This window comes from Plasmodium gonderi (genome assembly GCF_002157705.1).
Source record: "Plasmodium gonderi DNA, contig: Chr09, whole genome shotgun sequence".
Classification (NCBI taxonomy): Eukaryota; Apicomplexa; class Aconoidasida; order Haemosporida; family Plasmodiidae; genus Plasmodium; species Plasmodium gonderi.
In genome coordinates, this window is record NW_021628934.1 from 250,037 (window position 1) to 267,198 (window position 17,162).

At 29.8% G+C, this 17,162-nt stretch overlaps 4 protein-coding genes across 4 annotated transcripts; all 4 read left to right on the forward strand.

Moving 5' to 3' along the window:
- Window positions 1–117: 117 nt before the first annotated feature.
- PGO_090450 (hypothetical protein, conserved) lies at window positions 118–829 on the forward strand (the record flags this gene model as incomplete). Its single annotated transcript, XM_028687635.1, has 2 exons — window positions 118–426; window positions 632–829. The coding sequence occupies 2 exons, from the start codon at window positions 118–120 to the stop codon at window positions 827–829; spliced, it is 507 nt and encodes a 168-aa protein (XP_028543436.1).
- Window positions 830–2,888: 2,059 nt separating this feature from the next.
- On the forward strand, window positions 2,889–4,013 carry PGO_090460 (U6 snRNA-associated Sm-like protein LSm4; the record flags this gene model as incomplete). The annotated part of the gene is made up of 4 exons (XM_028687636.1): window positions 2,889–2,894; window positions 3,163–3,204; window positions 3,456–3,666; window positions 3,877–4,013. 4 exons carry the CDS (start codon window positions 2,889–2,891, stop codon window positions 4,011–4,013), a joined length of 396 nt encoding a protein of 131 aa, XP_028543437.1.
- A 3,326-nt stretch (window positions 4,014–7,339) lies between these two features.
- On the forward strand, window positions 7,340–11,561 carry PGO_090470 (nucleic acid binding protein; the record flags this gene model as incomplete). Its single annotated transcript, XM_028687637.1, has 9 exons — window positions 7,340–8,371; window positions 8,690–8,875; window positions 9,021–9,111; window positions 9,512–9,991; window positions 10,224–10,334; window positions 10,612–10,680; window positions 10,878–10,955; window positions 11,180–11,292; window positions 11,502–11,561. The coding sequence occupies 9 exons, from the start codon at window positions 7,340–7,342 to the stop codon at window positions 11,559–11,561; spliced, it is 2,220 nt and encodes a 739-aa protein (XP_028543438.1).
- A 1,777-nt stretch (window positions 11,562–13,338) lies between these two features.
- On the forward strand, window positions 13,339–17,029 carry PGO_090480 (hypothetical protein, conserved; the record flags this gene model as incomplete). Its single annotated transcript, XM_028687638.1, has 8 exons — window positions 13,339–13,425; window positions 13,670–14,003; window positions 14,464–14,562; window positions 14,823–14,878; window positions 15,070–15,210; window positions 15,426–15,488; window positions 15,641–15,717; window positions 15,910–17,029. 8 exons carry the CDS (start codon window positions 13,339–13,341, stop codon window positions 17,027–17,029), a joined length of 1,977 nt encoding a protein of 658 aa, XP_028543439.1.
- Between the last annotated feature and the right edge of the window lie 133 nt (window positions 17,030–17,162).

Here is a 17,162-nt window from a genome sequence, read left to right on the forward strand (position 1 = left end):
TTTGCCATTCTGATACGCTGGCACAATAATGCGAATGCACAATAGAAAGAACATAAAAAAAAAAGGAGAAAAAAGAACGTGTCCTTTTTTACCACCCTTTTTGCCCCCACCTGAATGATGGCTGATTCGTGTGAAAACGACGAAGATGTTCTTCAAATGATACAGCAAATAAAAAAGATAACGAAGGAGAGTAAAAGAAAGTTTGAAAATGAAATTGAATATTTAGTGGAGGACACGAAATCTAATTTGCTTAGTCTAGTTAATGATGAAAAAAATCATATTAAAAAAGAGACCGAGGAAAAATTAAATCATCTTCGAGAAAATGTCATAAAATATGAAAAGGGCATTAATGAAAAAAGGAGACATTACCTGAAACTCAAAACAGAGTTAGTTACTGTAGTGAACAATTATAAAAAAAGGATAAAGGTTCGTTCATCTTCATCTTGCCATAATCTGCACGTGTATGTGGGCAAGCATGAATAATTTTCATTTCAAATTTATTCATGGAATTTTGTATTTGTTTTGTCCCAAGCGGGCAGGTCAACATACAACCTCCTTAGAACCACCTAATGCACCCCAGACACCATTACCCAGATTCCCCCTACACACACCCACACCCACACACTTGCAGGATTTCTACAAGGAGGCTGAAAATTTCATGCAAGCATACGAACATGAGAAAAAGGAACTTGAAGACTTGGAGGATAGAGAATGGTCCGAACTGAACACTCAGTGTGTTGAAATTTTAAGCAAGACGAAATCGAATATATGTGCTAAGAAAGATGAAACAAATAAAAAACTCAGAAAGGTACTTAACTCTATAATGTGACGGGGTGAAGATGTGACGAGGTGAAGATGTAAAGAGCAATTTTGCTATCCACATCCACACACACACATTTCCTCCCTCTCATATTATCACTACTACTATATTATTTTAATTTTTTTTTTCCATTTTGGGCCTTGAAATTTTCCATCTGATTTAATCCAGATGGGGGGAGGGAGAGAGGAGTAATAAAAAAAGCATAAAACATTTATATATAATGATATAACAGTTTTTTTTTTTTTTTTTATATAATAAAATACTTGGATAAAATAAAATTTATTAAAACAGTACTTCCTCTTCACTGCAACTTTTGCTATTTTTTTTTTTTTTTTTTCTGCTAAAAAGGGATATATAAGTGTATTATTTTTTATTCACAAAATAAAAATTTGTGAATATACATGGCAGTGTGACATTTTCGAATATGATATAAACATTAACACTGACGCGACTTGCAATGTAAAAGTAAAAATTATGCCAATAATATATAATATTTAAGTTGTAATTGCTCGCATGCACATCAGCACATATACACAATATAAGCATATATATGCATATCACTTCTGTATGCATGTGTCATAATATCTGTAAGCAATAGATAAATTTCATAACCACACATTTTTGGCTCTTTTATTTGACAACACATTTTCAATTCTCAAAATGAATATAGAAAACAAAGGTTAGGTTCAAAATAAGAAGCTAGATATATTATACACCCATTATGCAATTTCCCCAGAAGCTGTAGTTATAAAAAAGCACAGTGTGTTAATCGATCTTAACGCTTCAGAACATGAGATTTAGAACTTGTGTTTCATATGGAGATTGATTTTTTTTTTTTTTCCACATTCATCTTCAGTTTTTTTTTTTTTTTTCTTTTCTTTTTTTGTTTAAAAAGTAGCAATAAGTCGCACAAGTTGATAAATGTTACTTAAGTATATACATTTCACGAGGAGCACACAAGAGGACAACGATACATGAATAAATATGTAACCTTCAAACCGAGATACTCCTCTTCGCCCCTTTGATCTACTACAAGTGGAAAAGAATGTCGTTCATTGGCCTTCTTAAAAAAAAGTTTCATAATTTTTTCCTTTTTTTTTTTTTTCGAGAAGTCTCAATATAAACACTTATGTGTTAAATTAAGCAAATAAAATAATGAAAAAATGTTTTTTATGTGATAAACCGTTGTAAGCTCATCTAAGTTTTTTTTTATTTTTTTTTTTATTTTATTTTTTTTTTTTTACTGCTTTTAATAATGAGAAAATAAAATCATGGGAACGTAAAGAACTCATTTGAATTTACACTGAGCCACATTTATTTCTACCATTCCGCAATTCATACTTAGGTGAATTAAATATCCGTTCTCACACTTAAGGAGCATGTCAACAATCTTATAGTACCAATTGAAAAACCACTATCCTTTGTTCATGTTTATCCTATGCATATACATGTATAGTATATACATGTATAGTATATATATGTATACATATTCATTTAAGATTGTGTTCGTCTGCAATTTGAGGATAAGTCTCATCAAGCCTAGACCACTTTTAAGTGATGAAAACTGCTAAACAAAGGCATAAACAAAAAAATAAAATAAATGAACTGTCAAATTTAACCGAATATACACATGTAGTTAAAATCAATCAAGTCATTTGTAAAAATAGTAAAAAGTAAGTTATAAAAAAATGTCATGAGAAAAAAAAAAAAAAGCAACAATGGAAAGTGTATTGTAACGAATGATACACATTATGCACGTACATGGTACATGTGCATAGCACTTGTGTATACACCTGCTTGTTTATAAAAAAAACATATCACTCACGACAATTTATATCATTTTTCATTACTACATATACCCATCATGAGAAAAGGGCACCATGTTCTTCCATATCCCGTAATTCTATCTAGAACAAAACATGTTTAAATAACTTATTTTTTCTTTCATTTCTCTTTCTTTTTTCTTCCTTTTTTTTTTATTTTTTTTTTTTTTTACCACTCGTTCAGATTTTTTTTTTTTTTTTTTTTTTTTTTTTCTTTCACACACTAAATTAAGAGAAGTCCAATTATGGTGGTAAGAACATATAATATATTATGGGAGTAACTGTTAGTAGACAATTTGTGTTATTCCCTAAATAGTTAAGTGTGCAAAAATTTTAACGTGTTTTCTATCCTGGGAATGTAAATTAAAACGTGCACAAAATATGAAGTGTATTTTACGTGGAAATTATAAATACATTATTTATAATTTTTGAATAATTATTCATAATTATTTATAGTTATATTATATTACTTTAAATTTAAAATGTATGAATTTCTTTTTTTTTTTTTTTTTTTTTTAGTTCCCCTTAACATTGTTAAAATGTTCTCAAAATCAACCCGTGGTAAGTTATCGAGGTTAAAATATACTTTGAGTAAAGATTGATGTTGCATGCAGATCATAACATTTCTGTCCATTTCTGTCATAACCCTTGTGTTTTTGCCACTTTGCTTGTCCGCCATGAAACATTGACTGACCATACTATATTATCCCTTTTAATGTTCCAAGTGTTAAAATGAAACATACCTATAAATGTGCATATATATATACATACTGTATCTGTTTCACCTCGTTAATAATTTATGATTCGTTCAGATGGTTGAGCTAAAAAATGGAGAAACATACAGTGGCTTCCTCGTAGTTTGCGACCGTTTCATGAATTTACATATGAAAAATATAATATGCACATCAAAGGACGGGGACAAATTTTGGAAAATTTCAGAGTGTTATGTCAGGGGGAATAGTGTTAAATATATTCGAGTCCAAGACCAGGCCATAGAACAAGCCATTGAAGAAACCAACGAACGTAAGGCAGAAGCAGAAGCAGAAACAGCAGCAACAACAACAACAACAACAAAAAAAAAATAAAATAAAATAAAAAAATAAAAGAGAAAAAAAATTCTCTGCAAAATAGCTAGCTAAGCCTTACTACCCCCATAACCTGAATATTTGAGCGTTCATAAAATATCATTACCCTTTTTCGTTTATATTTATACTTTCTCCTTTCTATTTGCAGAAAAAGCAAGAAGCATGGGTAGAGGGCGCGGAGGAAGAGGTAGGGGTCGAGGCTCTATCAGGGGTACAGATAGTCGGGGTGGTAGAGGGGGACAAATGCGAGGAGCTGGAGGTGGAGGTGGAAGAAGGGGATACTAAGACCCGACAATGTTTACAGATTTTTTTTGAAAACACACACATGTACATATACATGTGTGTACACATAATTGATGTTCCTACTGGACAACACATATTTACACATGTTGACGCAAGAAAGCTTTTTCACTTAACTTATCTTTGTGATTTATTTTTTTTTATTTTTAAAATCATAATATGACATATAAAAGTAACACCCGTTTTTAACCTCATAAAAACTTTCCTTTTAAAATTATGATATTTAGAAATTGCTATACAATATATATATATATATATATATATATGTGCACATATAAAATACACAACAGTGCGTTTCAATTGTCACACCATATCTGGCTAATTCATCTTGGCTCATTTATTGACAGTTGAGCAGGGGTCACACTTCAGCGGTGAATTTCCAAACTTGCCAAATTTTTTATAAACATAAAAAATAATTAGAGAACACATGAGGGAAGGAAGAAGGTGTGATGATAAACCAGAAGCTGCAGTTCAATTCATGCACATACTGTGTAACCTATTCACAATTTGTTAAACCAGCTGGGAAACAGTTTTTCACAACTTCATTTTTGAATAATCATAAATGTCTCTTTTGTTTGCGTTAAAATGAAAAAATTATTAAACTCAAATTCGAAAAATGGGGAGCCCACAAATTGTAAGCACATGATGGTCGTGTAACGTGGTTATTCTTCCAATATACCCTCAATATATTGCATGGAAAGGATGGATAAGGAATACAGTAACTCATTTGAATGATGATAAATTTGTAATTATTCATTTTTGTGTGCAATGTGTAGCCATGATGAGATTGTAGCATATACCTGGTTCAACCATCGTCCCTTTTTATCCTTTGCTCCTTTGCCAATTTTTCACGACTAATTTTTATATTCATACATAAAACTGCTTAAATTTTATGCATTATCTATGTGTGTTACCCTTCTCCATGAGTTCAAACACAAATTGGAAAAATAGAAAAAATATATATATATTTTAACCATTTTGGGATATATTCTTCTTAATTTTAAATCGCAATTCTGTGCGAAAAAATGTGTAAAAAAAAAAAATGTTCCCTCAAGGCTTCACTAGCTCTTGCAATTTTCAAAGAGTTTTTTTGCCTTCATGGGATAATTAATTTGGAAAAGGCGAAAAAATAAAAAAAATATGCATTTTATTCGACAATCCCTTTTTGTTGTCTTATGTCAAAGGCTTTTTTTTTTTTTTTTTTCTTTTTTTAAAAATAAATAACGTAATTTCTACAAAATCAGCAACATAGCATTGAAAATGTCAACCGGAAGTTACATGTAGAAACGGTTTTTCTTACACTATATTACACTTTGGTGATTTTTCACTCAATCACTTACCTAAGCCGGTTATCTGAGTAATTACTTAACTGAATAACTGTTTAATGGAGCTACTGTTTAAACATCCAGGCGTTGTGAAAAGTTGAACTCCACACCAACACAGTATGTGTAAAAACATAAATTCTTGAACAAGCCTTTGGCTGTGGAAGAAAATGGAAGCAAAAAAAAAAAAAAAAAAAAAAAAAACATTCCTGAACTCGTAGTTGTAACTTGAACTAATTGCGTATAACATAGGTACCGTTCCTATAGGTACACGCTATATTACAACTTTGTAAAGAGTGAGCAAAATGAAAATATATATGAAAGCATATACATATTTCACATTCCACATGCATGTTCATAGTTCATAGAGACTTTGTGTTGGTATAAATATAAACTTATATTTGTTGTTTCCTCAAGATTTTCTCACATAAGGGGAGAGGAAGGTATATATGTATATATAAGTATATATATATATATATATATATATGTATGTGTTTTATATGTACATATTTACGAGGGAGGGATAGGATATCAATAATATAATCATTTGGGTACACGCCTGTGTATAGCATGGAATTAAACGCACGAGGAATATATGCATATATAAATATATATTATACATACATAAGTCACTGCTCGAGTGATATATATAACTCATATAATATGAATTCATAAAAGTTTTACTGCACGTAATATGTAAATGAATACACAGGAAGCAATGATTGAAAATGTTATTCCTATGAAAAATTACTACTCTAGCCAAGTTGGAGTTCTTTTCACTGAGCAATGTTATACTGCACAATGTGTACATGGTATATAAACTCCACAATATTTACATTTTTATGCTTTTTTTTTTTTGTTTCCTTTCGCTTTTATTGTTTTATACCTTTATCGATTTACAGCCTTACCGCCTTATCCTTTTATTATTTTATTATTATTTTTTTTTATTTTATTTTTTTTTATTTTTTTTTATTTTATTTTTTTTTATTTTAATTTTTTTTTTTTTTTTTGCTTCATTTTTGCTTCATTTTTACCCAATGTACGTTTTTTTTTCCGTGGAAACAAATGAGCACATTTCTTCTCCACGAAGCATAAATATCTTTTAAATATAAATGTATCCAAATGTAATTACATATGCGCGCATATTATCATGATTTAGAGAGAGCAATATAATTCATACACCAACAATTTCGTTATTCTCATTTGAATTCAGATAAAAGGAAGAAAAATATATAAACACCAGCAGCCCACCTCTCAACTCACATTCTTGTAAACCCCAAAATATTGCATCTCTCGTATTCGAATGAATGCAAAAATAAAACACTTCACGCCGTTAGGTTTATACATATAACGATGTCCCCATTTTAAATACTTATACATATATATATATATATATATATATATATATATAATATACATATGTATATATACGTACATAAACGCATACATATTAGTGTACAATTTATACAGCTGTAGTAGTAGCCAAAGCGATCGGGATAACAATAATAATATGTGGTATTATTACTTCATACGTATATAAATCTCCCCATTTCCTTACGCCTGAGTGTACATGTGCATATATACATAAATATATACTTATGTATATAGCTACAGTACGAGATATTTTATCACACAAACAACATATTCCTGCTGTAATGCAATCCCCCACCCCACCGGTCATACATAAAAACGAAATGAATGATTTCTCGCCTTTATTTTCAACAATTTATTTTTAATGGTTGAAATGTAATTAATTTTTTCTTTTTTCTTTTTTCTTTTTTCTTTTTTCTTTTTTCTTTTCTCTTTTTTCTTTTTTCTTTTTTCTTTTCTCTTTTCTCTTTTTTTTTTTTTTTTTTTTTTTTTTTGCTTCCCCTTTTTTACATCCCATTTTAGCTTCCCCTTTTTTACATCCCATTTTTGCGTCCCATTTTTACTTCCCTTTTTTTGCCCCTTTTGTTTGGGCCCCCTTTTTTAATTTTACTACCAACCATGAGTACGTCAAATGAAGTAAAAAAAGGACTCCCTTGCGAGGAAGGAAAATCAGATCCTAACTTTTTAAACCAAAGCAATGAAACAAGCAAAAGTTCTAGTGATGATGCCAAATTAATTCAGGGAGTTCGACATGAATTGGGTAAGGAAGGTTGTCAAGAGTACAATTTAATTTCAAATGAAAACAAATCTGAACGTGTACATATGGAAAATCGAAAGGGAGAAGAAGATGGTGATGAAAATCATCTTCACCATAATGATTATGATGTAGGAGAAAATAATAATGCTGAAAATACAACTGAAATGATTAAGGAAATGGAAGCATTGGAAGAACTCTGTTTTTTGAAAGAAGAAACGATATCATCAAATGCTGATGATGTAAGTCCAGAGATTTCTAATGATAAACAGAAATGTGTTCATATTGTAAAGAAAAACGATGCTGAAGATTGTAGTAGACAAATAACCAATGAAATTGCAACCATAGCATACAACATGGAAAATGATTCCTTACCAAATCCATCACTTGATCCGCAGCATAAGCATGCGATAAATCAAATCAAATGCAACACAATAGAACAAGGAATTGAAGAAGATACTACAAATAGTAACGCCAAGGAAAGGGGAGGAGAAAAAGAAGTTGACCAAAATCATGGAAATGTAGAAAATTGGATGCGTACAGCAAATGTTGCATTGAATTTTAAGAATGAAGTAGGTATTCAAGAAATAAATGAACAGAATAATCATAGTGATGATGCTAATCATTTAAATAAATGTAAAGGTGAAATCGATAGCAGAATTAAAAGAAAAATGCACTCATTGAAACAAAACGAAGAAAAAAAAAAAAAAAAAACAGATGCTGATAATGCTCCTTCCATTTTGTCCGATTCTTCTGATGATATCGATATCGATTCGAAAGAAAAATTCAGTGATAACAGTACCACCACTGCCTTGTGTGAAAAACAAAATAAAGATGAAAAAGAAGAAAAAAAAAAAAAAGGTTCCAAGGAAGATCATGCTGCATTTGCGGATGAGGTAAATTATTAATCGAGTGCTTTTTCCTCCGTTGGAATGGGGCATACACATGCATATGCTGTGATATATATATATTACATGTTTACATGGGTTACATTTGTGGAAAAATAATTGTATCACATATATGCCTTCCGAGTGTTATATTACACAATTTTTACTTACAATTGTTGTGCGAACCAAACATTTAGAGATATCATCATGTAAAAATGGTTGCATATAACAGTGTGCATAGTTATGAATGAAAAATATATATATATATATATACTTTTTTTTTTTTTTTTATTTTATTTTTTTTCTTTCCCCGTTCCATCCCTGTAGATCTTAAAAGGATACCCACGCATTTTCGTAACTAGATTACCATTTGAAGCTGGAAAAAAAGATTTAGAAAAATATTTTTCGAAATATGGAAAGATAATAGATATATATGTTTCAAAAAATTTATCAAATAATAAAAATAAAGGATTCGGGTTCGTTTCTTTTGAAAAACAAGGATCAATGGACAAGGTATATATAATTTAAACATTTTTTTTTTTCCTCATGAGAAACACTTTTTGCATATGTGAGGAAAAAAAAAAAAAAAAAAAAAAAAAACAATCAATCAATTAGTGAAGCAAAAAATATACCATGTTCATTTACTTTTTTATTTTAGGTCTTGAAAGATAAATTGCACATAATCTGCGGCAAGGAAATCGTTGTTGATGTTGCTTCGATGAGGGACAGTAAAACCAAGAACTTATTCCGTAAGATAAAAAATTCATAATGCTGCTTACATGTGTGTGTGTATGTGTGCATATTCGTTGTTTGAATGGTTAAGAAAGCAGACAAAAAATTTCAGGTCATTTTGTATGCTTATAATTTGAGCCAATATTTCATGGTCTTTATTAGTATCTCTCCATGTTCATGGAGGGGAGTGGCATAGGAGAAGAGGGGGCGAGGGAACTCTTTGCTGGATCATCCTGCTCATTAATCATTTTTAATGCCTTTTTATTTTTTTTTATGATAAATTTTGCCACCATTTTTAATGCCTTTTTTTTTTTTTTTATGATAAATTTTGCCACCATTTTTAATGCCTTTTTTTTTTTTTTTATGATCAATTTTGTCACCATTTTTAACCCTATTTTTTATACTCCCCCTTCGTAGACCTTCCGTCAGACCACTACCTAGCAAAGTACCCGAAGAATGACAAAAAGTTGCCTAACAAAAATCACAACAACAGCTTAGTAAATTTTAACAAGTATCATCATATATATAACAAAACAACAAACATAAGGGACGTGTCAAAGAATATCGACAACAATTTAGTTATGCAAAATTTTTATAATTTATGCCCAACATATAACATATTAGGAAATAGAATGAATAATAATAAGCATGTTTATAAAAATAATGTGCCAGTTTCATTTTTTCCACCCAATGGATATAATATGGATCCAACTTATTTTAATAATCAACAAGTTTCATATCAAAATTGTCTTGATTATATGGGAAATGATTACTATTGGAGTATGGCAAATTATTATAACTGGAATAATATGATGTTTCATAATGAAAATATATACAATGCTAAGAAAATGGAATATCCTCCCTATTATGTTTGCAACGGGCAATACATGACCCAAGGTACTCAATCAGAGCTGGTGACATTAAAAAAAATGGGGGGGGGGGGAGGGTGAAGAGGAGACATATTTTTTCCCCTCTCCATTTTTATGTTTTTTCATAGCTCTAGTTCATATTTTTTTTTTTTTATCCTATTTTGTGTCACTTTATTATGTTTTATTTTATTTCATTTCACTTTGTTCTATTTTGTTTTCTAATACCATTTGTGTGTTTTCCCATCTTCTTTCCTTATTAGGCTCTCCACCAATTGCCAAAAATAAAGTTTCTCGAAAAAATAGTGCCATCGAAGAAAATAAATTGAAGTATCCCCTAGGTGCAGCTTCAAATGGAAATTATAGATCTCCATGTAAGTTCCATTGAACTTTTTAAAGAAAATTAGTTCATTTTTTTTTCTTCATCTCATAACGTGCATGCGAAAAAAAAAAAAAAAAAAAAAACACATGCACGAGTGGTACAATTTGTTGTTCAACACAATGCTACTACCAAGGGAGAGGAAATAGCGGAAAGCTTTAAATATGCGTGTAAATGTACATGTGTGTGTATAAATGTATGTACATATATAACTCATTTGCTTATGTGCCCACCACATACACATACACACCACACCCCTTCCATTTTTACAGTTGTTCGAAAATTACCTGGTGGAGACGAGTGGAACAAACGAGGATACAAGCTATTCGTTACCAAATTAAGTAAGATTCCTCAATCCTCTTTCTATACATATATAACATTCAGAGAATACATATATATACCCATTCGTTCTTCAACCGTGAAAGAATTTGAATGAAACAAACTTTTCCAAATTCCTTCAATTTATACCTCCTTTTCATATGACACACAAAAAATTACACATTTTCCCAATTATCACCACACATACATACCATTTCAGATAGCGTAACCACAATTGAAACTCTGAGGAATTACTTCGAAGCGTTTGGCGAAATTATTGACATATACATGCCTAATGGTAACCATGAGACAACGGAAGAAATATCCAAAAAAAAAAAAAATAGGCGTTCTATTTTTTGGGGCGCATTCTAGGCTACTTGTCCAAAATTATACATTTATTTATGTATACTTTTTTATGTACGTATGGGTATATAACATGTTATAATAAAATGTTTTTCATTCCATTTCACCCGTTTCACCCTTTTTTAATTTCCCCCCCCCCCCTCTGCGCCATTCTCGTAGACGTATGTACGAACAGACCTCGTGGTATTGCCTTCGTCACGTTTCTAGACAATGATTGTGTTAAGAAAATTTTGTCAAACAAAAACTCAAAGCATATAATAGATGGAAAAGAAGTAAGTAGTGCATTTATTTTATTTTATTTATTTTTTTGTATTGATCATTTGAATACTCACGTCTTTGACCATTTCCACTTTTAGATTTTACAAAGTTTTGTTATAAAGTTGTTTATATTTGTATGTATATATATTTACAAAGTAGTGCACAATATATATGTTCATGTTAATACACCACCCCACATGGCCACTTTTTCTCCTCTTTACAGGTAGTTGTTGACCTTGCGGACCCAGAAACGAAAACCAAAAAGAATTTATGTTATCCTTGATCTTATTTATCTTAAACATTTTTAAATAATTAAAAAGAAAAAATCTTCAATTTTCTTGTAAATTTCTCAAAATTTTCCGTTTTTTTTTTTTTTTTTTTTTTTTTTCATTTTATCCTTTTATTTTTTATTTCTTTTTTTTTTTTGTTTTCATTTGTGTTGCATATACATTATAATTTTTCCCCCCCTTATGCTTGCTTACAGCATGTAACGTCGGTGCACTTCTTTAATTTTGTACAAACTGCTTATGCTTGTACAATGTAGTAACATATATCTTTTTACTCGTGTATGTATATGTGTGCAATATTCCTACCCCCGCATCCCGCATATATGTGTAATATATATATATGTATATATATTTATGTATGTATGTATATATTTTTCCTGTATTATTGCAACCCCGCCCGCACCCTTTCAACACTTGTGTTATACGCATACTTATCAGGCATATGCTGTTACATTCCCACTGTATGCACGCATCCATCGGTTTTATACATGTATATATATATATATATATATACACAACGTACATACGTACTACATACATACACTGCACACTCTTTGATACGCATAAAACTTTAACATCCTTGGGGTTAAAACGAATTTTATTTTTAGTTTTTAACCTTATTTTTGTATAAAGATTTTTTTTTAATTAACCTTTTAAGTTTCACTTAATAAAAAAAACTCTTCCTGTACGAGCCCTTTAAACTTGTGCTAAAAAACTTCCCAAATTTTCTTTTTAAATCCCACTTTTTTTTTTTTTTTTTTTTTAGAGAGTCCAATTTAAAGTAACCATTTTAACTTCCCTTAATGGACAATGTCTCGTTAACCTTTTTTCTTTTCTACATTTCCCATGTTGCGTTCACTCGAATTCTATTTTGCCACAAAAACTTTTATGCTTTGCGGATGCGTATAAGAGACTTTTTTTTTTTTTTTTTTTTTTTTTTGTATTCGAGTACACATTAGTAGAAGAAAATTTATTAACAATTGTAAAAAGATGGGAAAATTTTTTTTTTTTTTTTTTCTTTTCATTTTTTATCTTCATATTAATACTTTTTAACAAAATAACCTGAACAGTTAATATCATTTTATAATAATTCATTTGTTTTTTGCTTCACCGCCCCTGCACTACCTTATGGTTGTTTTGTTTAAGAAAAAAAAAATAATAAATTAATAATACTGAGCTTTAGTTCGAGTACAACACATGTAAAAACATTTTATACATTTGAAAAAGTAAATTTAATGATCTTTTATTTTACAACACAGGCCATGTGTACATTCAACTTCATGTGGGACCACATGCCAGCAACACTGGAAAACACGAAAAGGGAAAAACAAAAAAAAAAAAAAAAAAAAAAATGATAAGTAGCCAATCCAATATAAACACTACACAGAGAAAGATAACCATGATATTTCGATAAAAAGAAATTAACAAAACGTGGCATATAACATTAATATATGAAACGAATTAAAAAAAAAAAATAGACGAAAGGAGACTGGAACGAGGAAATGAGAAAAAAATAAAAATTCCTTATCACTGAAGTGTACACAAAAACAAATAGTCACTGTATTGTTCAGCAGAGAACAATATTTTTTTAGTTTTTTTCTTTTTTTTACTTTTTTTTAGTTTTTTTTTTTTTTTTACTTTTTTTTAGTTTTTTTCTTTTTTTTACTTTTTTTTAGTTTTTTTTTTTTTTTTACTTTTTTTTAGTTTTTTTTTTTGTTGTTTCTTTTTTTGTTTTTATTATTTTTTCCACCCATTCTTAACCTTTTGAAACAAATGGATAGAACGAAAATCGACGCCTTTTTTATTTACGATGAGGATGTGAAAAAGGATGACAAATCAGTTACTGATGAGGAGCTACAAGTATAACTTACACAACAATCAATTGTTTTGCTGAGTTGTGTTTTTTTTTTTTTTTTGTTGTTGTTGAAAATACACAATTTTTGTCCTTTTTCCACAATTTTTTTTTTTTTTTTTTTTTTCTGTATCATTTATGTAAATGCTAATAAAAAAATGTAATCATTAAAGACTTAGTCGTGGTGCGACTAGACATAAACACACACGGATACAAGAACATATACCTATTCATATCCCAATTCTTCTAAAGGCAGAGAAGGTGATATATTACTATCCGAACGAAATAGATGAAAATATAAAAGTAACACACACAAGCACTATGGAAGGTATTTCGGCATTCTTATCCCAATTCAGTAAATCACATATGGATCATATTATAACACATGAAAATTTAATTGTTATAAATAAGTGGTATAAGCATGTATTTGTGGCTATTGTTGTAAAAAACATATATAAGAACGACAAAATGGAACTGCTAATGTGCAAATTGTTACATTCAATTTTGAATAATTTCATTTCTATATTTACCCTACTACATGGTCACATTCGGACATTCTTAAAATATAAGAAATATAAAACGACAGGTGAGGAACATATGGAGGGAGCGAGACAATAAAAAGAAAACTCATAAAACTGATAAAACTGATCAATAGTGGGAGAAAACGCGTGAAAAAAAAAAAAAAAAAACGAATGAATGAATGAACAAAATGGATTTTATTTGTCTTTTTTTTTTTTTGCACACCTAGTGGATCGTTTTTCCATTTAAATATCGCTCAAAAGTTAATCTATATCTCATACCATATTAAAAAAAATTCCAGTTTAAGCAAAATTTACATACGTGTACACACAAGAGATAAGAATAAATCAAACGTCCGCAAAATTGTTTTAATAGAAATATAAAAAACAAGCCTAGTTCGACTAACTCCACATGCATGCACACATGCAACTGTTTTATATGTACAGATATAAAAAAAAAAAAAAAAAAAACACTCACACATCACGCATATACAAATGTTTGCATGCTTTTTTCGAACATTTACACAGAAAATATGAATAGAAAAACTAGCTTACAAACACTTTTAGATGACTATGTATTTACTTACATAAATACGATTAACAACGAATGCATAAGCATTCATAATGGTAAGAAGAGTATCACCACTATTTCTTTTTCGATGTGGTGTGTTCTATGTATACACCCTTTTCATATGTATACATATATACGTATGCATGTACATAACGTGGATGCATTTGATGCAAGCAAAAATGCACTTCCCTAATCCAAGATCTTTGTGTTCATTCAGTGCACATATAACCCCAGTATGCCCATTTAACCCACATAAGTTGTGTATGCCAACATAATACCAACATATGATGTACATAAAAAAAACACTTCACTCCAGATCTACAAAGTTTTCACTTTTTCCCCGTTGAAAAGCGTACCTACATTACTGTTCAGGTAATATTTTTTTACATTATCTTCAAAAGGGAATTAAAAAAATATGTTTTTTCCGCGCTTCAGTACAACCAAAATTGTTTCAACATTTTTCATTTCATTAAAAGCACATATATAAGACTGTTCGTTTTGTTAATTTTTATTTTCTTTTTTAACATTTTTTTTATTTTTTTTTTTTTTTTCCCCCTTTTCAGAACTTAATTTCATCCCTTATATTGGAACACAAACAAATAAAACATGGAAGTCTATTCTACGAAGGACATTTGATATATTCAAGTCTCGAAATGAATGAGATGAAAACGATTTACAACTATTTGGTGTCCTATAGCGGAACTGTTAGAACACACAAAAAAAAGGAAAAAACAAAAGGAAAAAATAAAAAGAGGAAAAAAAAAAAAAAAAAATACCATCATGAACATGCAACAATGTAGAGAGATACCTGGATAGTCTTTTTTTTGGCGTCCAAAAATATTCCATGTATTAACATGAATACATAATTTATACATGCACATTTTATTTTTTTTTTTTTTCGCTTATCCTCCCATTTTAGGTAAACAATTTAAAACTAAATCAGCACCCTTTTAAGAAAATCGCGTCATCCGCCGCCATCAATGTAAGTCGAAATATATATATATATATATATATATATATTTTGTTGTCGCTACCTGGAGAGTGCATTTTCTTCATATTACGAAAAATGTTAAACATGCTCAACTTAAATGTTTTTTTTTTTTTTTTATTTTTTTTTTTTGCTGACATGTTCAGGCAAATGGAGGTTTGTCTAGCTTTGCTCGATGCAACTCAATCGAGGATAAAAACTCATTCCTTTTGGGAATTAAAAAGTAAAAAAAAAAAAAACGTTGTTTAAAAAATTGAGTTGTTATGTACTACACGAATCGTATGCACATGAGAGTAACACTAGCCGGATGGTTGGCATGTAGGAGAAAAGTTGAATACCCCTTGGATATATGTACATGTACATTTTTGACAGATCGCACTTGCACAAACAAACGTTTTCGGGATTTTTCGAATAGGTCATCCGTCTTTATGCCAGTGGTAACGTTAAGCGGAGAGAAAAAACACAAACTAGTTGCATTCATTTTCAGAGGAATTTTACTTATGTTACTAATTAAGGGGAATACAATAAAAGATGAAGACTTCGATATTCTAATCGATGTGCAAAATAAATGTACAAACGAAAATTCAAGTAGTATATACAATTTGTTAAAATTGAATGAGACATTATCTGTGCATTTCAAAAAATATTTAAATCAAGATGACTCAGTAAGATATTTTTATTATAACCATTTTAACAACTGCATTAAATATTCCTTCAATAATAAAAAATTAAGTAATGAAGAACTTCTTCTTGTAGCAGATTTTCATTTCCTACTTAATGACTCAGAAACCAAGTATAACAAAATTAAACTTAATAAAAACATGTTCTCAAAAAATAAGGAAAAATCTTATTTGTCAAATGAATTGTTCAATTTTGAACACTCTTGTATTCAGAAAAATTGTTCAAAAAATGATCCAAAAAGTTGTGAACAGCAAGAAAATAAGAAACATTCCCAAAGCGTAACTCAAAATGAAGCAGCAATAAATATAAGCGAAACAGGAAAAAGTGTTTTTTCACAAAATCAGCATGAAAGGAGACAGAACAGTAATAAGACTGATATAGGAAGTGAAATAAATTCAGATAAAACAACTGAAATTAAAAGCGACCATGTGGACGAACAAAAACTAAGTAGCTACAATCTTGATAGTTCTGCTCATATAACAACTGAGGAGAAACACCAATCGGAGGGTATTCATGTGAAAACAGAAAATTCTAAAAAATACCAAAGCACTTTGTATGAAACACAAAAAAAAAACACCGCAGCAGGTGTAGAATGTAGGGAGGAAAAAAAAAAAACAAAATTAAAATTGATTCTTAATGAAGAATTAAAAAAAAAACTTTTTGAAGATACTAGTGATGATGTAAAAATAGAAAAAATATTTTTCAAAGAGGCAAACGGTCCATGGATATTTGCAAAAAAGTCCCTACAGAGAGAACTTTTTATTTTTCCCGATGATTCAAAAATTTCTCTCTCCAAAGCGCAACGCGATATCCAACATTTAATGGATGTCAACTTTTCAAATATATACATTTAGAAAAAAAAGGAGGCTGCATGGATCTCTGCTACATGCAGAGGTACATACTTTTCTGTGTGTGCACCCAATGCACTTTTCTCTAAGAAACTTGGCACAAAATAAAATACACAAAATATGTGTGCTCCTCAAGTAA